Genomic DNA, 14,801 nt, shown 5'->3' with positions numbered 1-14,801 from the left:
TGTAAACACTTCTCTTCATTTTGTAGGACAGTGAAGTCCCAGAAACAGCAAGGAGCCGCAGCCCAGTTCTTCACCAAGTAGAGAGGCTTCCTTTACCAGAAAGGCCTCCCAGAGTGCCTCCTCGAGGTGCAAGCAGGTAAAAATAAAATGCAGCTCAAAATGTGTGCTTTCAGTTAATCCTTATGGAAGCCTTGGACAGAAAGCAAGGCAGATAGCAAAGGCAGAAAGTGAGTATGTTTTTGAGAAAGCTACCAAACTCTCAAAGTTTTACTCCGACCAACCATTATAGCATCTCTTTCCAGTAATGGTAGAATTACTGCAGCCGAAGAACAGAAGAAATGGCTTGGACAGGAACAATGCTCTGGCAGCTTGGCATCTGCTCTGTTGCTCAATCAGCCTGTTTTATTTCTTGTATGACTACTGATTGTTCACTATGCTTACATATGATTTTATTGCATGCAATGTGTTGTTCCAGAACTCTATTTTCTACTACTTTTTCATACATTTTCATTATCTGTCTTTTTATAGGCCTGTAAGCTGTGAAGGCTTTTATCCTCCACCTGTGCCCCCAAGAGGTCGCTGAATCTCTCAACATCCGTGGAATATGAGATTTTTTTTGTTTATACATGTGTTTGTACAGATTTTTTTGGGCTGCGTTAAATTATTTATAAGTGGGACCCAAATGATTTCATCCCCTTCGCCGTCCCTGAAGCTCTGGTGACTTTTCCCATGATTTTCACTGGGACCTTTTAGCGTTTTGTAACTTTTTTTTTTAGTTGGAAGAATTTTGGGGCTTCAAGAAAAGGTATCATCATTAGGAAGAACATTGATGTGTGTCTTGGGAGCCCTGCATCAACATGAAGATCCCATCTGATCAAGAAAGCACATTGGCTTTTAGGAACTAAATCCTGATAAGCATTGTTACCAAACTTCTCAATATAGTCTATCAGGGCTTGACTGGAAAACATGCTTAAAAAGTAAAGAAAATAAGATGTTTGAAAAATGTTCATTACAGCAGGAGCAGGTGAATGTACTACTGCTTGGCATAACATTTTGGATACAATTATACTGACCTTTCAGAAGGTGTAGCATTCCCCTTTAGCAGTCATTAAACCATGGGGGGGTGAGAAATTGTCTTCAAGAATGTATTTTGCACACAGCCTTGAAAATGCCTTTCCTTTTCCTCTTCACTTCCTGAAGAGGACAGACAAGGTGTTGTGTGTGCTGTATTTACCATGAAAATTCCCAAGACAGCTGGTAAGGGATCTTCTGTATCACAAACCAACTGAACTTAAGCTTTTTTCATGCAGGGTGCAGATATGGTGTTAAAAAATCACATGACTGAGCTCAAAAATTAGAGAAGGACTTGGTGGTAGTGCTGTGTTCTGTGTCTTTCACATGTGGTCATTATGCAGCAATATGAAGGCATTCCACTTCGTACTCTGGAACAGCAGTGAGTCTCCAGTTATCAGTGCACACCCCTCACAAATACCAGCCATATTTTAGCTGGCTGCAGTGGGAACAGACGGCCTGGGAGCTGGACTCTGCTTGCTCTACTGTCCCTTTCTACCAATGTGAATCTGCAGCAGCTATGTCCAGCTTTTTTTCTGCCTGAGAGCTTACAGACTTAAGGAGACTTCCTGGTTTGGCTCTCTTCCAGACCTTGAAATTTTCTGTGCATATCCCAACCCTTCCGGGACAATTTAGGGCTCTGGTTGTCTATGAGTGACACAGACAGGAATCTGCAAGATAACATTCAGGGTAGAGGATTAAACATCATTACATATTTGGTTTTCAGGGATGAAAGAGCAGGGAATGACTTGAAAAACAGACAGATACATCTGTATTAGGTGATCCCTCAGGTAGAGGCAGGACATGTAGAGCTTCTCTCTGATCATGTCAGCTCCCCTTCATCTGTAGGAGAGCAGGTGACAAGAGTTGCAGTTCCTTTCTCTTGCAGGGTGGCAAACCCAATGTGTGAAGCTGCAGAAGTGACAACAACTGTGACTTGACCAGCACTGAATGAAGGTGGAGGAGCCCCTGCTCCTTTCAGGGATATAGGCATATGCTAAATATCATCTATGCATTAGACTCATAGGATTTGGGTGACTCCAAATGCAGTTCATAAATCCTCTCCTTTTGATGGCAGAGGGATGCAGTTGCTGTGCTGCATACACAGCACAACAGATAGAGAGGTGTCCTTTCTGTTTTGGCTTTTTTTTTTTAAATTTTATTTTTAAAAGGAACCTCAGTGCTGTCTCCAGTGACTGCCACTATAGACTTTCAGTGAGTTTGCTTTTGTTCACTGTAGCCAGGGGAATGGCGAGGTGAGAGCTGCCCTCCTGTGCTCTTCTTGGACTGAAACAAGGTTTCCAGCTCTATTAGCTCAAATTGGAAGGAGGGAAGGAGGTTTTGGTGCTGAAATGGGAAAAACAGTAGCAAGGATAAGTGAAGAAGTTAGGGATAAAAGATAAACAGTTTGATTGTCTTCAGCTGCACATGCTTTGGTTTGCATACAGCTCCCTGGTTTTGCTCAAAAATTCCCTATCTTCTTGGTGGTGACTGCAGCTGTGCCCCAGACTTTGGAGCTGTGATGTGGTAAGAGGAATTTGTCTGCTTTCACATCTGCCAGGTACATCATAAAGTAGAATTGTGGGATGTGGGTAAAACTGTAATAAGGCAGGAAAGGAAGAGCAAATTATATGTGTGTCATGCAGATTTTCTTTCAGCACTGTTGGACTGAAGCAGCCCTGGGATCTGTCTTTCCAAGCTAATTTTTAATTCTGCATCCCCTCCATGTTATAGTCAGATGTCCTCTATGGGAGGGATTTATCTGAGCATTTGACTTTGCAGAATCCTAATACCATGGCTGTGAACTGGATATTTCTTGCTTGTGCTGTGGAGAGATGGTTATATGTGAATTACTGAAAGTAGCTCATAAGTAGCCTTTCAGTCCCTCTCCCATTTGAAGCTATTTCATTACTCTGGCCTGACCCATCAGCTAAAGCCAAGTGCTGGTAGGGCTCTGGGAGAGGTGAGCTGGGAAAAGGAGAGCTGAGCCATACTGTAAATACATTCTGTTCAGGCCCCTTCTGCACTCCTTAAGGGATGGAAACTGAAGATGCAGCTGTGGTTTCAGGAATTCCTGTCTCACTACTGCTGGATTAGTGAGGGATTCTCAGTAACCAACAATCACTGCAAGACTCACCCTAACGAGGAAAAAAGGAGCAGCACTAAGATGGCTTTACTGTTGGATGCAGGTAAACAATTGGATGCAGTCATGTCTTTTAAGCCTCTTACAGGCCAACAGCAATGCACCTGCTTAGCCCACCAAAGTGTGTGTTCCACATAGGTTGGATTCATCTAGTTGCTTTCAGCCTCGTACATTTCAATGTACGCAGTCCCTGTATCTATCTTTTGTGCTGGTGAGCATGTGGTGTGTGTTAATTCCACCCAGGATGAGAAATGTACTGAAACTGAAGATCAGAAGAAACCAGAGAAGAAACAGAGTGCATGCAGATTGCTGGTTACTTAAGAATATGCTTGGGAGGGAAAGTGGAAAGGGAAATATGAAGTGTTTCTGATGCATATTAGAGAGATTAAAAAATTGCTTGTAAAAACTTGAGTGGCCTGGCCAATTGTAGGGGCATCAACCAATCCACCAAAGTCAGGTGCCAGCTGGCAGGCCTGGGGACAGTGTTTGTTCTTTGTATAGCATGCCTTGCAAACCCTGCTGCAGCAGATGGCTCTGGTTGGCCCTGGTGCTGACTGAGAGACTTAAGTACTGAATAAACTGAAGATGCTGAAGCCTCCTTTCTCTGTCTCCCAAGGGTAAGCTACTCTATTTTGGACTGAGATGCAATGACTAGAAAGAAACATATGGTGTTATCAAAACTGTCTAGGTTTTCTTTTTTTTTTAGTCTCTATGTGTGTGTGTAATACAAGCATGGCTTTTGCATGGGTTTTGGCAAGTGTCTCTATAGGGACCTCGCTTCTACTGAAACAGTGCATGCACTATCTCCTGCATCTCTGAAAAAGGTTTCAGATAAATACACCTTTGAAATATGTGCAGGGAAGGTAGACTGAATGTGAAACCACAAGAGGAAAAGCTTTTAGCACAGGTATGATGGTAACAGGGAAATCTGCTTTCTGCATCATTTTTACAAAGCATGGATGACACATAACAGCACAGAGTTCCTGCCTTCTGCTCATATCATTTATTGTCTGTCTGCTTATTTGTTGGCTCTCTTTATTTGAGAAGATGGCATAGCCCCTGCCCCCTTTTTTTTTTGAGAGAATATATAGGATCACTTTTGAAATTTTTTACTATAATTAATTTTAAAGTTGTCTGATGAATCAGCGTTCAATGACATGAGCTTTTTGGATTGAGGGCTTGGTTTGGTTTGGTTTTTCTTACTGTAGACTTGTAATTTGAGGTAGGTTTGTGGGTTTCATCTTGCACTGACAGAAACCTTACCCTGAACAAGTCCAGGTGTGGCTGTGCTGCCTCAGCGCCTGCCCTGGCCCTGGGGCTGTTTAAGGAAAGACCGGACATGGTCAAGTAGATACGGTGATGTTCAGGCCGAGGTTGGACTCGACGCCCTCGGAGGTCTTTTCCAAGCTCATCAGTGAAATACACAGGCCCATTCTCTACAGCCCTCGCACAAGCAGCACACGGAGCCGCAAGGCAGCCCTTCCAATATCTGCTCAGCCATTCCGTGCAGAAATTGCGCCTAATGTCCAAGCTCGGGCCCCTTTCCCCTTGTCCTGTCACTGGCTCCCCGGGCGAAGAGACGGGCCCTGCCTCGCTGGAGCCTCCTTTGAGGGAGTTGCAGAGAGTGATAAGGGTCTCCCCTAAGCCTCCTCCTCTCCAGGCTCAAAAACCGCAGCTCCCTCAGCTGCTGCTCCCAACACTTGTGCCTCCAGAGGGTTCTTGTACACTGCCCTGCGTCCCGCCCTTCCCAAAGACCTTTCCATTACTTTATCGATCAAAACGAAATATCAATTACAATTCCATCCCGTAAGAACGGCGCTCCCGCTTGCCGCACTCGGTCCCAGGCTCGCGGGGCGAGGCCGCCCTGTGCCCGCCCTCGGTACCTGCCCGGCTCCGCCCGCCCCGCGGGGCTCCCGTAGCGCTCCCGTAGCGCCCCCGCGGTTCCGGCAGGCGGGCGGGTGACGTGGCGGGCGGGGCGGAAGTGGCGTCGGCGGCGGGCGCGGGCCGGTGCCGCGGCGGGGCCTGCTGGGGACGCCGAGGGCCCGAGATGGCGGCGCCCGGGCTGTTCCTGCTGCTCCTGCCGCTCCTGCCGCTGCGCGCCCGCGCCGACGAGCACGAGCACACGGTGAGGCGGCCCCGGCTTCCCGGGAGCGGCGCTTGGGCCGGGCCTCCGTGGCGCTCCGCGGGGAGCGCGGCTCGGTGGGCGGGAGGGACGGGGAGCCACGGGCCGCGGCCTCGGGGGGAGCGGGCGGCCGCCGCCCCGCGGGGCTCCCGCCCCGCCCGCTGCGCTGCTCGGGCTTTTCCGGCCGCGCCGGGCGGAGCTGGGCCCCGCGATCCGGTTCGGCGCTCGGGGAACACCGGGGCGCTCGGGGCAGGGCCGGCGGGTTCTCTGATCCGGTTTGCACATCCTTGTGCGGCCGGGCGGGGTGTCCCACCTTTTCCTGGAGCAGATAAACGGCCCGGCAGGTACCGTGCTTTGTTTGGAGAGCGCTGTTTGCCCTCCTCTTGGGTGGATGTTTGCTCTGGCTTCAGAGCTCAGTCCGAGCCGGAGCGGTTCTGACAGCTCCCCTCGGGAAGAGGCACGGATAGCGTGGGAATGGGCTGGGGAGTGAGAGCAGGACGGGGACACTGCCACGGACCCGCAAGGAAAATGGGTGCAGAAAATACTACTGATCTAAGAGCTCGCCCATTGGCATGAGGATAGTTTTTCTGAAGTGCTCGGAATATTATCCAAAAAGAATCTCTAGGAAAAATATACTAGTGCTTCGTCAGTTTCTGATTTTACATCCGAGTGTTGTTTCCCGTGGCTTTCAGTGTGAGAAAGTGGAAGTTTGTGTGATGAGCTGAGATATGATTTTGGAACAAGACTTTCCTAGAAATCATCTCTTCTGCAAGTGGAGTGTATTAGAACGTGGCTGTGATTAAACACTGGCTCTCTCAGACTGTCAGGACTTTTTTTACTCTTGAGCAGCCTGGCTGGTAAACGCTTGCTGAGTTTCTTAACATAGTTTTCTCAAGGTGAGGTTGGTAAAGCTTACCAAGTGTTCTTAATGAAACAGATTGATAGCTTTTGTATAAGGGGTGGTTAATTAGTTGCCTCATTCCGTTTATTTTTGAGGACTTTAAAACTGATTAGGATTGTGTTTGTTTTTTGAAAGGGAAAGGACTTTATTAGTTCTTTAGATAACGACAGAAAAGTGAATCTAATATTCAGTACTTTCAAGAAACAGATATTCTTTGAACTAGTTTAGGTGCCAGTTTTCTTGCTGAACATATGCTTTACAGTGAGGCTTCTGCTGAGGTGAGATGGTTTTCAGCATTGCACTTGGTTTATTTTAAGGGCTGGTTGACTTGAGGGATTATTCATTATTAAATTAATATTGTTAGTCTTCTAGGGAAAAAAAAATAAAGCTGCCACTGAATTTATTTGGGTTTGAGCTCTCCCTTCAAAAGTGATTGTTTTAGATCTTCTGTGATGGTTTTGGATCTTCTGAATGATTACCTAAACAATTATCCATGGAGATCACAAATTCCTTTTGAAGGCTTGTCATTTTTTTCATCTAAACTACTCAACTCTGAGGGATTGTAAGTCTATTTTGGTTTACTATTCTTGTTCACATAGCATCCAGTTTATTAACTGGATAGGTTATGTGATAGGTTAGGAATAGTTGGTGTAGAAAGACAGTTAGCTTTTTTTGGAAGGCTATCTCCTTGCTTGGGTATTTTGATATTTTAATCTTGTGTGGGAGATTGGAGTGGAAGCATTAATAGCATGAATGAAGCATGGCCAGGGTTTTGTAGTAGTGTACTGATGTTAAGATAAAGAACCTGAAGGAAATATTCCTTAAATACTGCATTTTAATGAATTTCACTTTTAAATATGATTGCAGCTGGGAGATTAATTTTCTTATAATCAAAGTACTTTACTACATTTTGAAGGCTCTGCTCATTTTTGGAGAAGTGGAAGGGAAATTTAGGATTTGATAATCCCAAACTAAATTTTCACTGCCTTTAAGACTCGAGACCTGTTGGTAGGAGTGCACATCCTTGTCCTTCCATTTCCTCGGTGTGCAGCTCCCTGGGGGAAGGTGTGCTGGTGCACCTGACACAGCTGAGCAGGGTGTTGTCAGTGCTCAGCATGTTGGACATACAGAAGTGCTGTCTTAAGCTTTTAATGCTGCTGTAACATGGAATTGTATGCAGTGTGTGCTGTAATATGTATTACATGTGTCCTTTATTTTAAGGCTGTGGACTTCTAAGCAAATACTATAAAAGGTAATTGTGAGATGACTCTGCATGAAGCTCTAGGTCTGTGCTAGTGTTTCTGGAGATGTTAGGTATGGATAGTGTCATTGAATCAACAGCTTATATCCTTTATCTTAAATTTCAGTCTTTAGAAATCACATCTGCCTTTCTTTGGAGGAAGAATAGTTTAAATACAATTATAAGATAAAGACATGGTTATTTAAAATGAATAGTAAGTGAAGAGAAATTTTTGCCACAGTATTTAAAATCTCCATTGTCTAAAGACAGTACAGCAGCATAACTTCAGACCATGACAGAACAGTTAGTTTATCGGGAACTAACTGAAAACTTGTCTGGTGATTCTTTAACTTATTTTCATGCTTCAGAGCATGTAATGTACTTGCTCATTGCCTGTATTATAACAATTGCAACATTTCTTGACAATTGTCCTTTTATTTGTGGAAGCGATAGTATCAATGGGCTGCTGGTGGCCTTATCACAATGTATACTGATCCTGCAGAAACAGGGCTGGGGGCTCCTGCCTGGCCTTTGCTTTCACATCTTCTGTTGCTAGACTTGTTGAAATTGATGATGTAATAGACAAACCATAAAACATTCTGAAATATCCTGTGGTTTTTGTTGCAGGAGAATGGTCTAGAGAGTAGGTAGCATTTTAATTTTAATGTTGCTTCAGTTTAATTATCGGTGCTCTGTAAGAATGGAAATACATGAAAAACATTGAAAATAAATAAAACCCAGCCTATATTGCATAGCAAAATTCCTAATTTAATATGGTTGAGAAAAGCATTTTTGCTTGATTTATACCCTGATCAAGTACGTTAAAACCCTGAGAATGTAAGGCTTACTTAAAATTAGTATGTAAAATTAGGAACTTTGTATAGTATCTGAAAATTGTCAGTTAGAGAAGTACTGTGGAAAATATTTCCGTTCATGTAAAATACTTATTTGCACGTGAAGTTGAGCGCAGATGAGCGGCCTGATTCCTCTTTGAAGTTGTGTTTCCATTTTGAAGAGGTAAAATAAATGTCATGGAAGCAGGACGTGGTGTGCCTGAGCAATCTTGTGCATCTAGGAAGTGTAACAGTAAAAGTACTGCATGTACACAACTTCAGCCTGTGCCACTGGTACAGTTCTAGACACATCTTGATGAGGCCTAAAATTCAGAGAGAAATAAAGAAGTGTTACTGGAAATAGCCTGCTTTGTCCAAAGGTGAGCATGAGGCTGAAACCTACAGTTTAATAGGGTGTGGATGTGAGCTGAAACATTGAGTATTATCACAGTGCTCAGTAGATGGGATATCTCTAAGATACTGGGGACTGCAAGCCTGGGATATTACTTGCCAGCTGAGTCTTGCTTGCTGCCTCCTGTATTTCTTGTCTTGCTTCTACATCTTTGCTTTGCCAGTAACAAATAATGTTGGTTCTTTTTTTCCCCCTGCAAGATGTGCATTGTAGAGCACGTCATTCCAGACATCTATTCAAGGAAAGGAGTAAAATCACATGTTTTCTGAAAGAAACTGTCTTGATTTGAATTTATTTTGCTGAATCATCACATGAGGTTTCGCAGATGTAATCCTCTTTTTGTCTCCCATCACTTTTTTGCAAAATGTTTTCCTGGTGTAAAGAAGAATATCAGCAACAGTCTCATATCTATTTCTGCAACCTTTTGTAACTGACTTCATCTAGCCTTAATTGTTTTGTAGAATAAATAGTCTATTTTTAGGGTTAGCATGCTAATTTCTACAGTTGAGCAAAGAGAACATAAAGTTGCTTTCCACACCGTGAGTGCCCTGTTGGGTAACAGGAAAGAAAAGATGCATGTGCTGTACTGAAGGCAATATTGCTATACTTGAATAGTTTCTAAATTGTATAGACGTATGGAAATTGTCTTTATATTAAGCCTCAAAGTAGTGCACACCCCCAGTTTTTCACTAGCTGTATTACACAGAAGAGATGCACTCCTGGCCATGTCAGGCTACACAGGGTTCCTGCCACTTCAGTGCCACTCTGCAGGCAGTAGAGTGGACCCATCAATACCGGCAGCCAGGACGAACTGTGGATGGGTTGGATGTGATTTTAGCTTGCACGGGCACATCCCTGCAGCCCAGTGCTCTGAACTGGCAGGGTGACTATATTGTGCTGCTTTGCAACAGATGTCCTCAGCTGTGGTGAGGGTTGTAGTTGATAGGTAGTTGCATTTGAAGTGCGGGTTGGTTCTCCACCACCTGGTTGGCAATTACAGAAAGAAGTTTCTGAAGCTTTGTCTCCCTTAGCTTAAGAGCTTTATGGTAGGTAGCTTGTGTCTATGCTGAGACTTTTCAGGCTGCATCTATAAATATATCATTATATATTCCATATAGCTACAGAAATTACTGAGCTGATATTAAGCATAGTGCAGAAAAATATATGAAGCTTACAGACATTTTTTCATAAATTACAGTAAGTGAAACATAAATAAAATTGTGTTCTGTAGCCTTCTCTCACATGTGAAAGTACTGAACTGTGGGAGTTGTGGCACTGTGACCAAGTTGTTAAATGCTTGTATCTGTGAATATAATTGGGATCTCTGAGCTATGTGCAGTATATTATCCCTTCATATGAACCAAAACCAGAAGAGATTGCTGAGATATACCAGAGTACAGATTGCATCTTATTTGTTGACCTTCTTTGCCTTGTCATTTACTATGTTCATCTTGGCTTACTTTATGTTCTCTCTCTCTCATAGTGTGACCTTTTTGCTGAAAGGTGTGTTACTTGTAAGGCTTCTCAAAACTTAGCAGCCCTCATAAAGAGGTGACAGGACAGTATCCTACAAAATATTCTAGTGCTTTGTCTTGCTTAAATAAGTTTTCCTTTGTGTTGGCACTGTTATTTATTGTGGACTTTTTGATATTATGAAGGCCCTAATGAAACAGAACAGAAAAGACACCAGACAGAAAGCCCACCATCAAACTGCCACACTTGAACTCTTTAATAGCACTGTGTTCTTGCCAACATCTTACCCTAGCACTAGGCTAAGAATGCAAGGATAAATATGTCATGTCGGAGAAATGAATTTAAATGTGAAAGCTCATCCTTATAAGTGACAATGAGCAAAACCCAACAAATGGAGAGAGAAGAAAATGTCCTTCCGTTTCTGCTAGGCACCACCCCCAAATCTAAGCTGAAGGTGCTTAAGTTGTTTTACTTGCTACAATGCCCTTCATTTGAGGAAGTCACTGGGAGCACCTGATGGGTGGCAGATGGCTGTGCCTAAGGACCGTGTGAGTGAGGTGCACCCTGGGCTGGCTGAGGTGTTGTGTTTCTTTATGTAGCAGTCCTGAAAAGATTTATCTAGTGCTGTTCTGAGGTGGTTGTGAGAAAGGAGGAAGTAATAAATGCAGACTGAGTTCTTTGCATCTGTTTGATGTGGCCCCTTTTCTCTCTAGAGTAGGTTGATGGCATCTTGGAGTCATTGTAGGAAAAACATGTAGGCCCTGAAGAGGGCCTAAGCCACATGCAGATAAGAGACAAGCAAAAACCAGATTGGTTATTGCAGATGTTGTAATTACTACTTAGTTACATTGGTAGATCAGAAAACATAGCAAGATTTTGCATATTATGTTTTAAATCTGTTGGTTTCTGCCTCATCTGTCACGAGTTCCAAAAATGTGGAGGTCCCAGCTCAGTATGAAGCATGTCAGAAAGGAACAGCTGAGGAAAGCAGTGGTCAGTGCTTTCTTGATTCAGGCTGTCAATGATGAACTGACAGACCCGAGGATGTTGTCATATTCTATTACTGAAGGTTAAGTAGAGACATAGGTCAGCTCACATGTAAGCTGTTTGGTATAAGTAGTGCTAAAGTGGGCTCTTGACAAGTAAAAACCATTTTGAGAAAGGGCTGGAAATATGTTCTGCAGCTGTTAGAGGAAGAAACAGAAGACATGATAGAAATAACAGGCTAGGAAGAGAGATGGACCAGCTTGTCCCATGCTCTCTTGGCAGGAGCTAGAGGCGGATTCCAAGTGCAGACTCCACTGTCTGTTTCTGCAGCTGAGGGAATTGGAACTGGGATTTTCCTTTCTTTCTCTTATCTTTCCCAACTTTGGACAACTGTGCTGCACTGGTATAACCTTTCTGATTGCTGACAGAGAGGAGGAATGTCTACTTTCTCATGCTTTCTCTTGTTTTTATTTGATGTTTCTCTGACATTCTTTAGCTGTCAGAACTGCTCTGAAGTGTGTGCTCTGCGAAGGGGCAAGTTTGTGAAACCAGTAAGTGTTTGGTCTCTGCTGCAGTTCACAATGAAATTAGTAAGATATTTTAAGTTTCTTGTTGGAATCACTCACACAGGAGGCTGGAATGACCTTTGTACATCTTTGTAAACAAAAAACGATGAGCCTTTAATTGAGATGGTGTGTTAGTTTAAAGGGATGAAATTATTTTCCGAAGCATGTTTATTTAAATCCTTCAGTTTAACTTTTAAACACTTCATCTGGATTTTTTTTTAAATTTCTGCATTGACCTCTTGGAATGACTGTGGTTGTTCAGAATAAATGGAGTTGAACAACCTTTGTTCATTTGTTAAAAAGGGAGATACAAAACTGTGTTCAGTATTTCAGCTGTGCACTATATAATAGTTACATCTAATTAACATTTTGCTTTCTTTTCTTCTCCAAGGTGTTCTGTGTCTGTGTTATGGTCTTATAACAATACTTTATATTTCTGTACCTAAAAAAATTCAAGACCTGTATAGTGACTTGCTTTTATGTGTATATAATTTTAAATAGAGTTTTTTCCTGCCTTAGAAGTTACATTGTTGTCCCTGTCCCTCTTATTCTGTTGAAATTGTAGGTGAAGTATTGTTGTGTGAGAGACTTTGTGTAGTAATCAGCAAATCTGATACCTCATCCAGATGCATACAGATATAATGCAAATTACTATTTCAGATCATTTAATTTTCCTGAATTTGTCCAATATTTGAATACTGATAGATTAATGACCTATAAGTACCTTTTTTTGTTGTTCAGAAGTAATAAGGGCTTGGGAAAAAATATTGGCTCCTAGACAAGGAATATGTTTTCCTGGCTAACAGTAGCTGTGGAAAGTGAAGAGTAAATGTTCCCAGAGAGAATTTTATGGCAGCCACCAGACTTCTTGCTGTTCTGTTTTTTCACTGTGGGAATGCTGGAAATGCATCAAAATACAGTTCTTCTGTCTGACTTTGGCTCTTGGCTACTATAGGTACGCAACAGTTTAATTTTAGTGCTTCCTGTGAGGCATTGTGCTCTTCTGGGAATTTTGAATGCAGTTTATACCCTTTCTAAAAAGAAAGGGAGCTGTATTTTAGGAAAATACAAAATACCTGGCAGCGTTGGTAGATTGCCTGACTACTTTGCTAAGATCTTGTTTAACAAAACATTAATTTGGTGTTTCCTTTATTTCAGTTGAGATAAGCAGAGTTTTGCTTTTAACTGATCTGTGTTTTTACAAAATTAGTCAAAGCTTATTTGTTTTCAAGACTTCTGCTCGCTGCATCTTCTACATCTTTCTTAAATCCCCCTTGTCTGATACTTCACTGATAGGCTGTAAGAAACTGTATGATCAGCTTGGCTTTTTTTTCCCTATGAAAGCAGGCTGAAATTTTATCCTGGAGTCCCTGTCATGTGAAAGACAAAAATGCTCAGCTGTCTTTAAATGTGGCTGTTGCCTGTGATTGAGCAATCCTGCCCTGCTAGTTAATATGAATAAGAGCTTCTTGAACATTTTTATTCTGCTGAGCTTCTCATCTAACTCAATAACTTTGTTTTTCAGTACCAAGATAAAGAGGAAGTTGTTCTATGGATGAATACTGTAGGACCCTACCACAATCGCCAAGAAACGTACAAATACTTCTCTCTCCCTTTCTGTGTGGGATCAAAAAAAAGCATTGGCCATTACCATGAAACCCTAGGGGAAGCACTTCAAGGAGTTGAGTTGGAATTTAGTGGGCTTGACATCAAATTTAAAGGTAAGTAATTCAAAGTGCATTTAGTCACTTAAAAAAATACACAAACTCTTCAAACTTGATCTTTTAATGAGAAGAACTGAAATTTTCTTGCTGCTAGCAGCTGAGTATATTTTGTATGGTTGATTGGTACTACCACTGGCTTTTGAGTTTACACTTCCATCTATGTGCCCTTGAAGGAAAATGCTTGCAGCAGATATTGCTTCTGAAGTAACTGATATAATTTTACAAAGTAAAACTAAGTTTTCTGTGTGTGAATGTTCGGTAATTTACTGGAATTAATATCCTGGAATTACCGGTTCTGAAGATGTAATTTTTTCCTGTGATGATGAATACTTGTAGACTTACTGCAATTGCAAAGGAGTAGCAAGGGCTCAGTATCTCAGAGTTCCATCTCAACACAAAGTTGATGATTGTATCCTTCTGATTACTGTCTAGTTTAGAATAACTTTGACAAATACCTTTGTAGTGCTGTCTCTAACTCATGCCAGTCAGGCTGGAGCAGGATGAAGCTAGTTGTTGTTTTTTTTTCCTGTTGTTCCCTGTCCTCACCATCTTTCCATACTGTTCCAGAGAAGACATTTAACTTCTTTAGCAAATATATTTCTTGGTATTAAGGCCTGAGTCTTCTATTGCATAATTTCCCTCTGTGTGTCCTTTCAGATATCTGTAGCTAATAGTTGCAGAACTTCAAATAGTAACAGATTCTTTTTGCCTCTTGAATTTTAACATTTATTAATTTAATTCAATTTATGTTTCTGTGTATCTTTTTTTCCAGAACACTGCATTTCATCACTAGGGCTTAACTGGATGGAGAATTTAAGCATAATATCTCTTGTCTGAGCATTTACAGTCAGATGGGATTTAGTTTCTGTAAGCTGTAAATTTTTATCCAAAACTGGACATCTGTAAAACAAAAGAGCTAATGATGTTTTTGCTAGCAGTAGGATAAGTTGAATAAAAGATTTTTACAAACTTTGTTAATATCTTAAATTCTTCATAATTTTTAAACTTGCATAGATTTTGGAGTTGAATCTTTTCTTTTAAGAAAGAAAGAGTACCTGTACAAACACTGGGAAACAGTCCTACTACTGGTTTGTTACACTTGTAGCATGCTGAAAATTTTACTCAATGTGGGAGAAATAATTTTCTTGTCAAACCTCATAGAATGTCCTCAGAAACACAAAATGGAAAGGACAGTGAAGACAACTGGCAGCAATTCAACAATTGGTGAAGATTAATAAAGTTTATTCATTTTTTAGAGGCTTAGAAGTTGTCATAAACCCAGTACAATTTGTATCCAATTTATGTATTGTAAAATTTGGATTTCATAGA

General features: G+C 41.9%; 2 protein-coding genes across 3 annotated transcripts in view; both read left to right on the top strand.

Moving 5' to 3' along the window:
* Positions 1-623, top strand: part of PIK3AP1 (phosphoinositide-3-kinase adaptor protein 1) — a 33,918-nt gene extending 33,295 nt beyond the window's left edge. For both annotated transcript variants that reach the window (XM_071438989.1, XM_071438990.1), the window contains 2 exons: positions 27-136; positions 529-623. In XM_071438989.1, coding sequence (XP_071295090.1) covers positions 27-136; positions 529-583 — 165 coding nt within the window. In that variant the 3' untranslated portion in view covers positions 584-623. The remainder of the gene's footprint in view (positions 1-26; positions 137-528) is intronic.
* A 4,548-nt stretch (positions 624-5,171) lies between these two features.
* Positions 5,172-14,801, top strand: part of TM9SF3 (transmembrane 9 superfamily member 3) — a 41,885-nt gene continuing 32,255 nt past the window's right edge. The window contains exons 1-2 of the mRNA XM_071438991.1: positions 5,172-5,339; positions 13,274-13,469. Coding sequence (XP_071295092.1) covers positions 5,262-5,339; positions 13,274-13,469 — 274 coding nt within the window. The 5' untranslated portion in view covers positions 5,172-5,261. The remainder of the gene's footprint in view (positions 5,340-13,273; positions 13,470-14,801) is intronic.

This window comes from Agelaius tricolor, unplaced genomic scaffold (assembly GCF_023055355.1).
Source record: "Agelaius tricolor isolate 1412-34295 unplaced genomic scaffold, bAgeTri1.0.p SCAF_13, whole genome shotgun sequence".
In the NCBI taxonomy this organism is placed as follows: Eukaryota; Metazoa; Chordata; class Aves; order Passeriformes; family Icteridae; genus Agelaius; species Agelaius tricolor.
The sequence above is the reverse complement of the archived record's forward strand: the minus strand, read 5'-3'. Positions and strand labels throughout refer to the sequence as shown.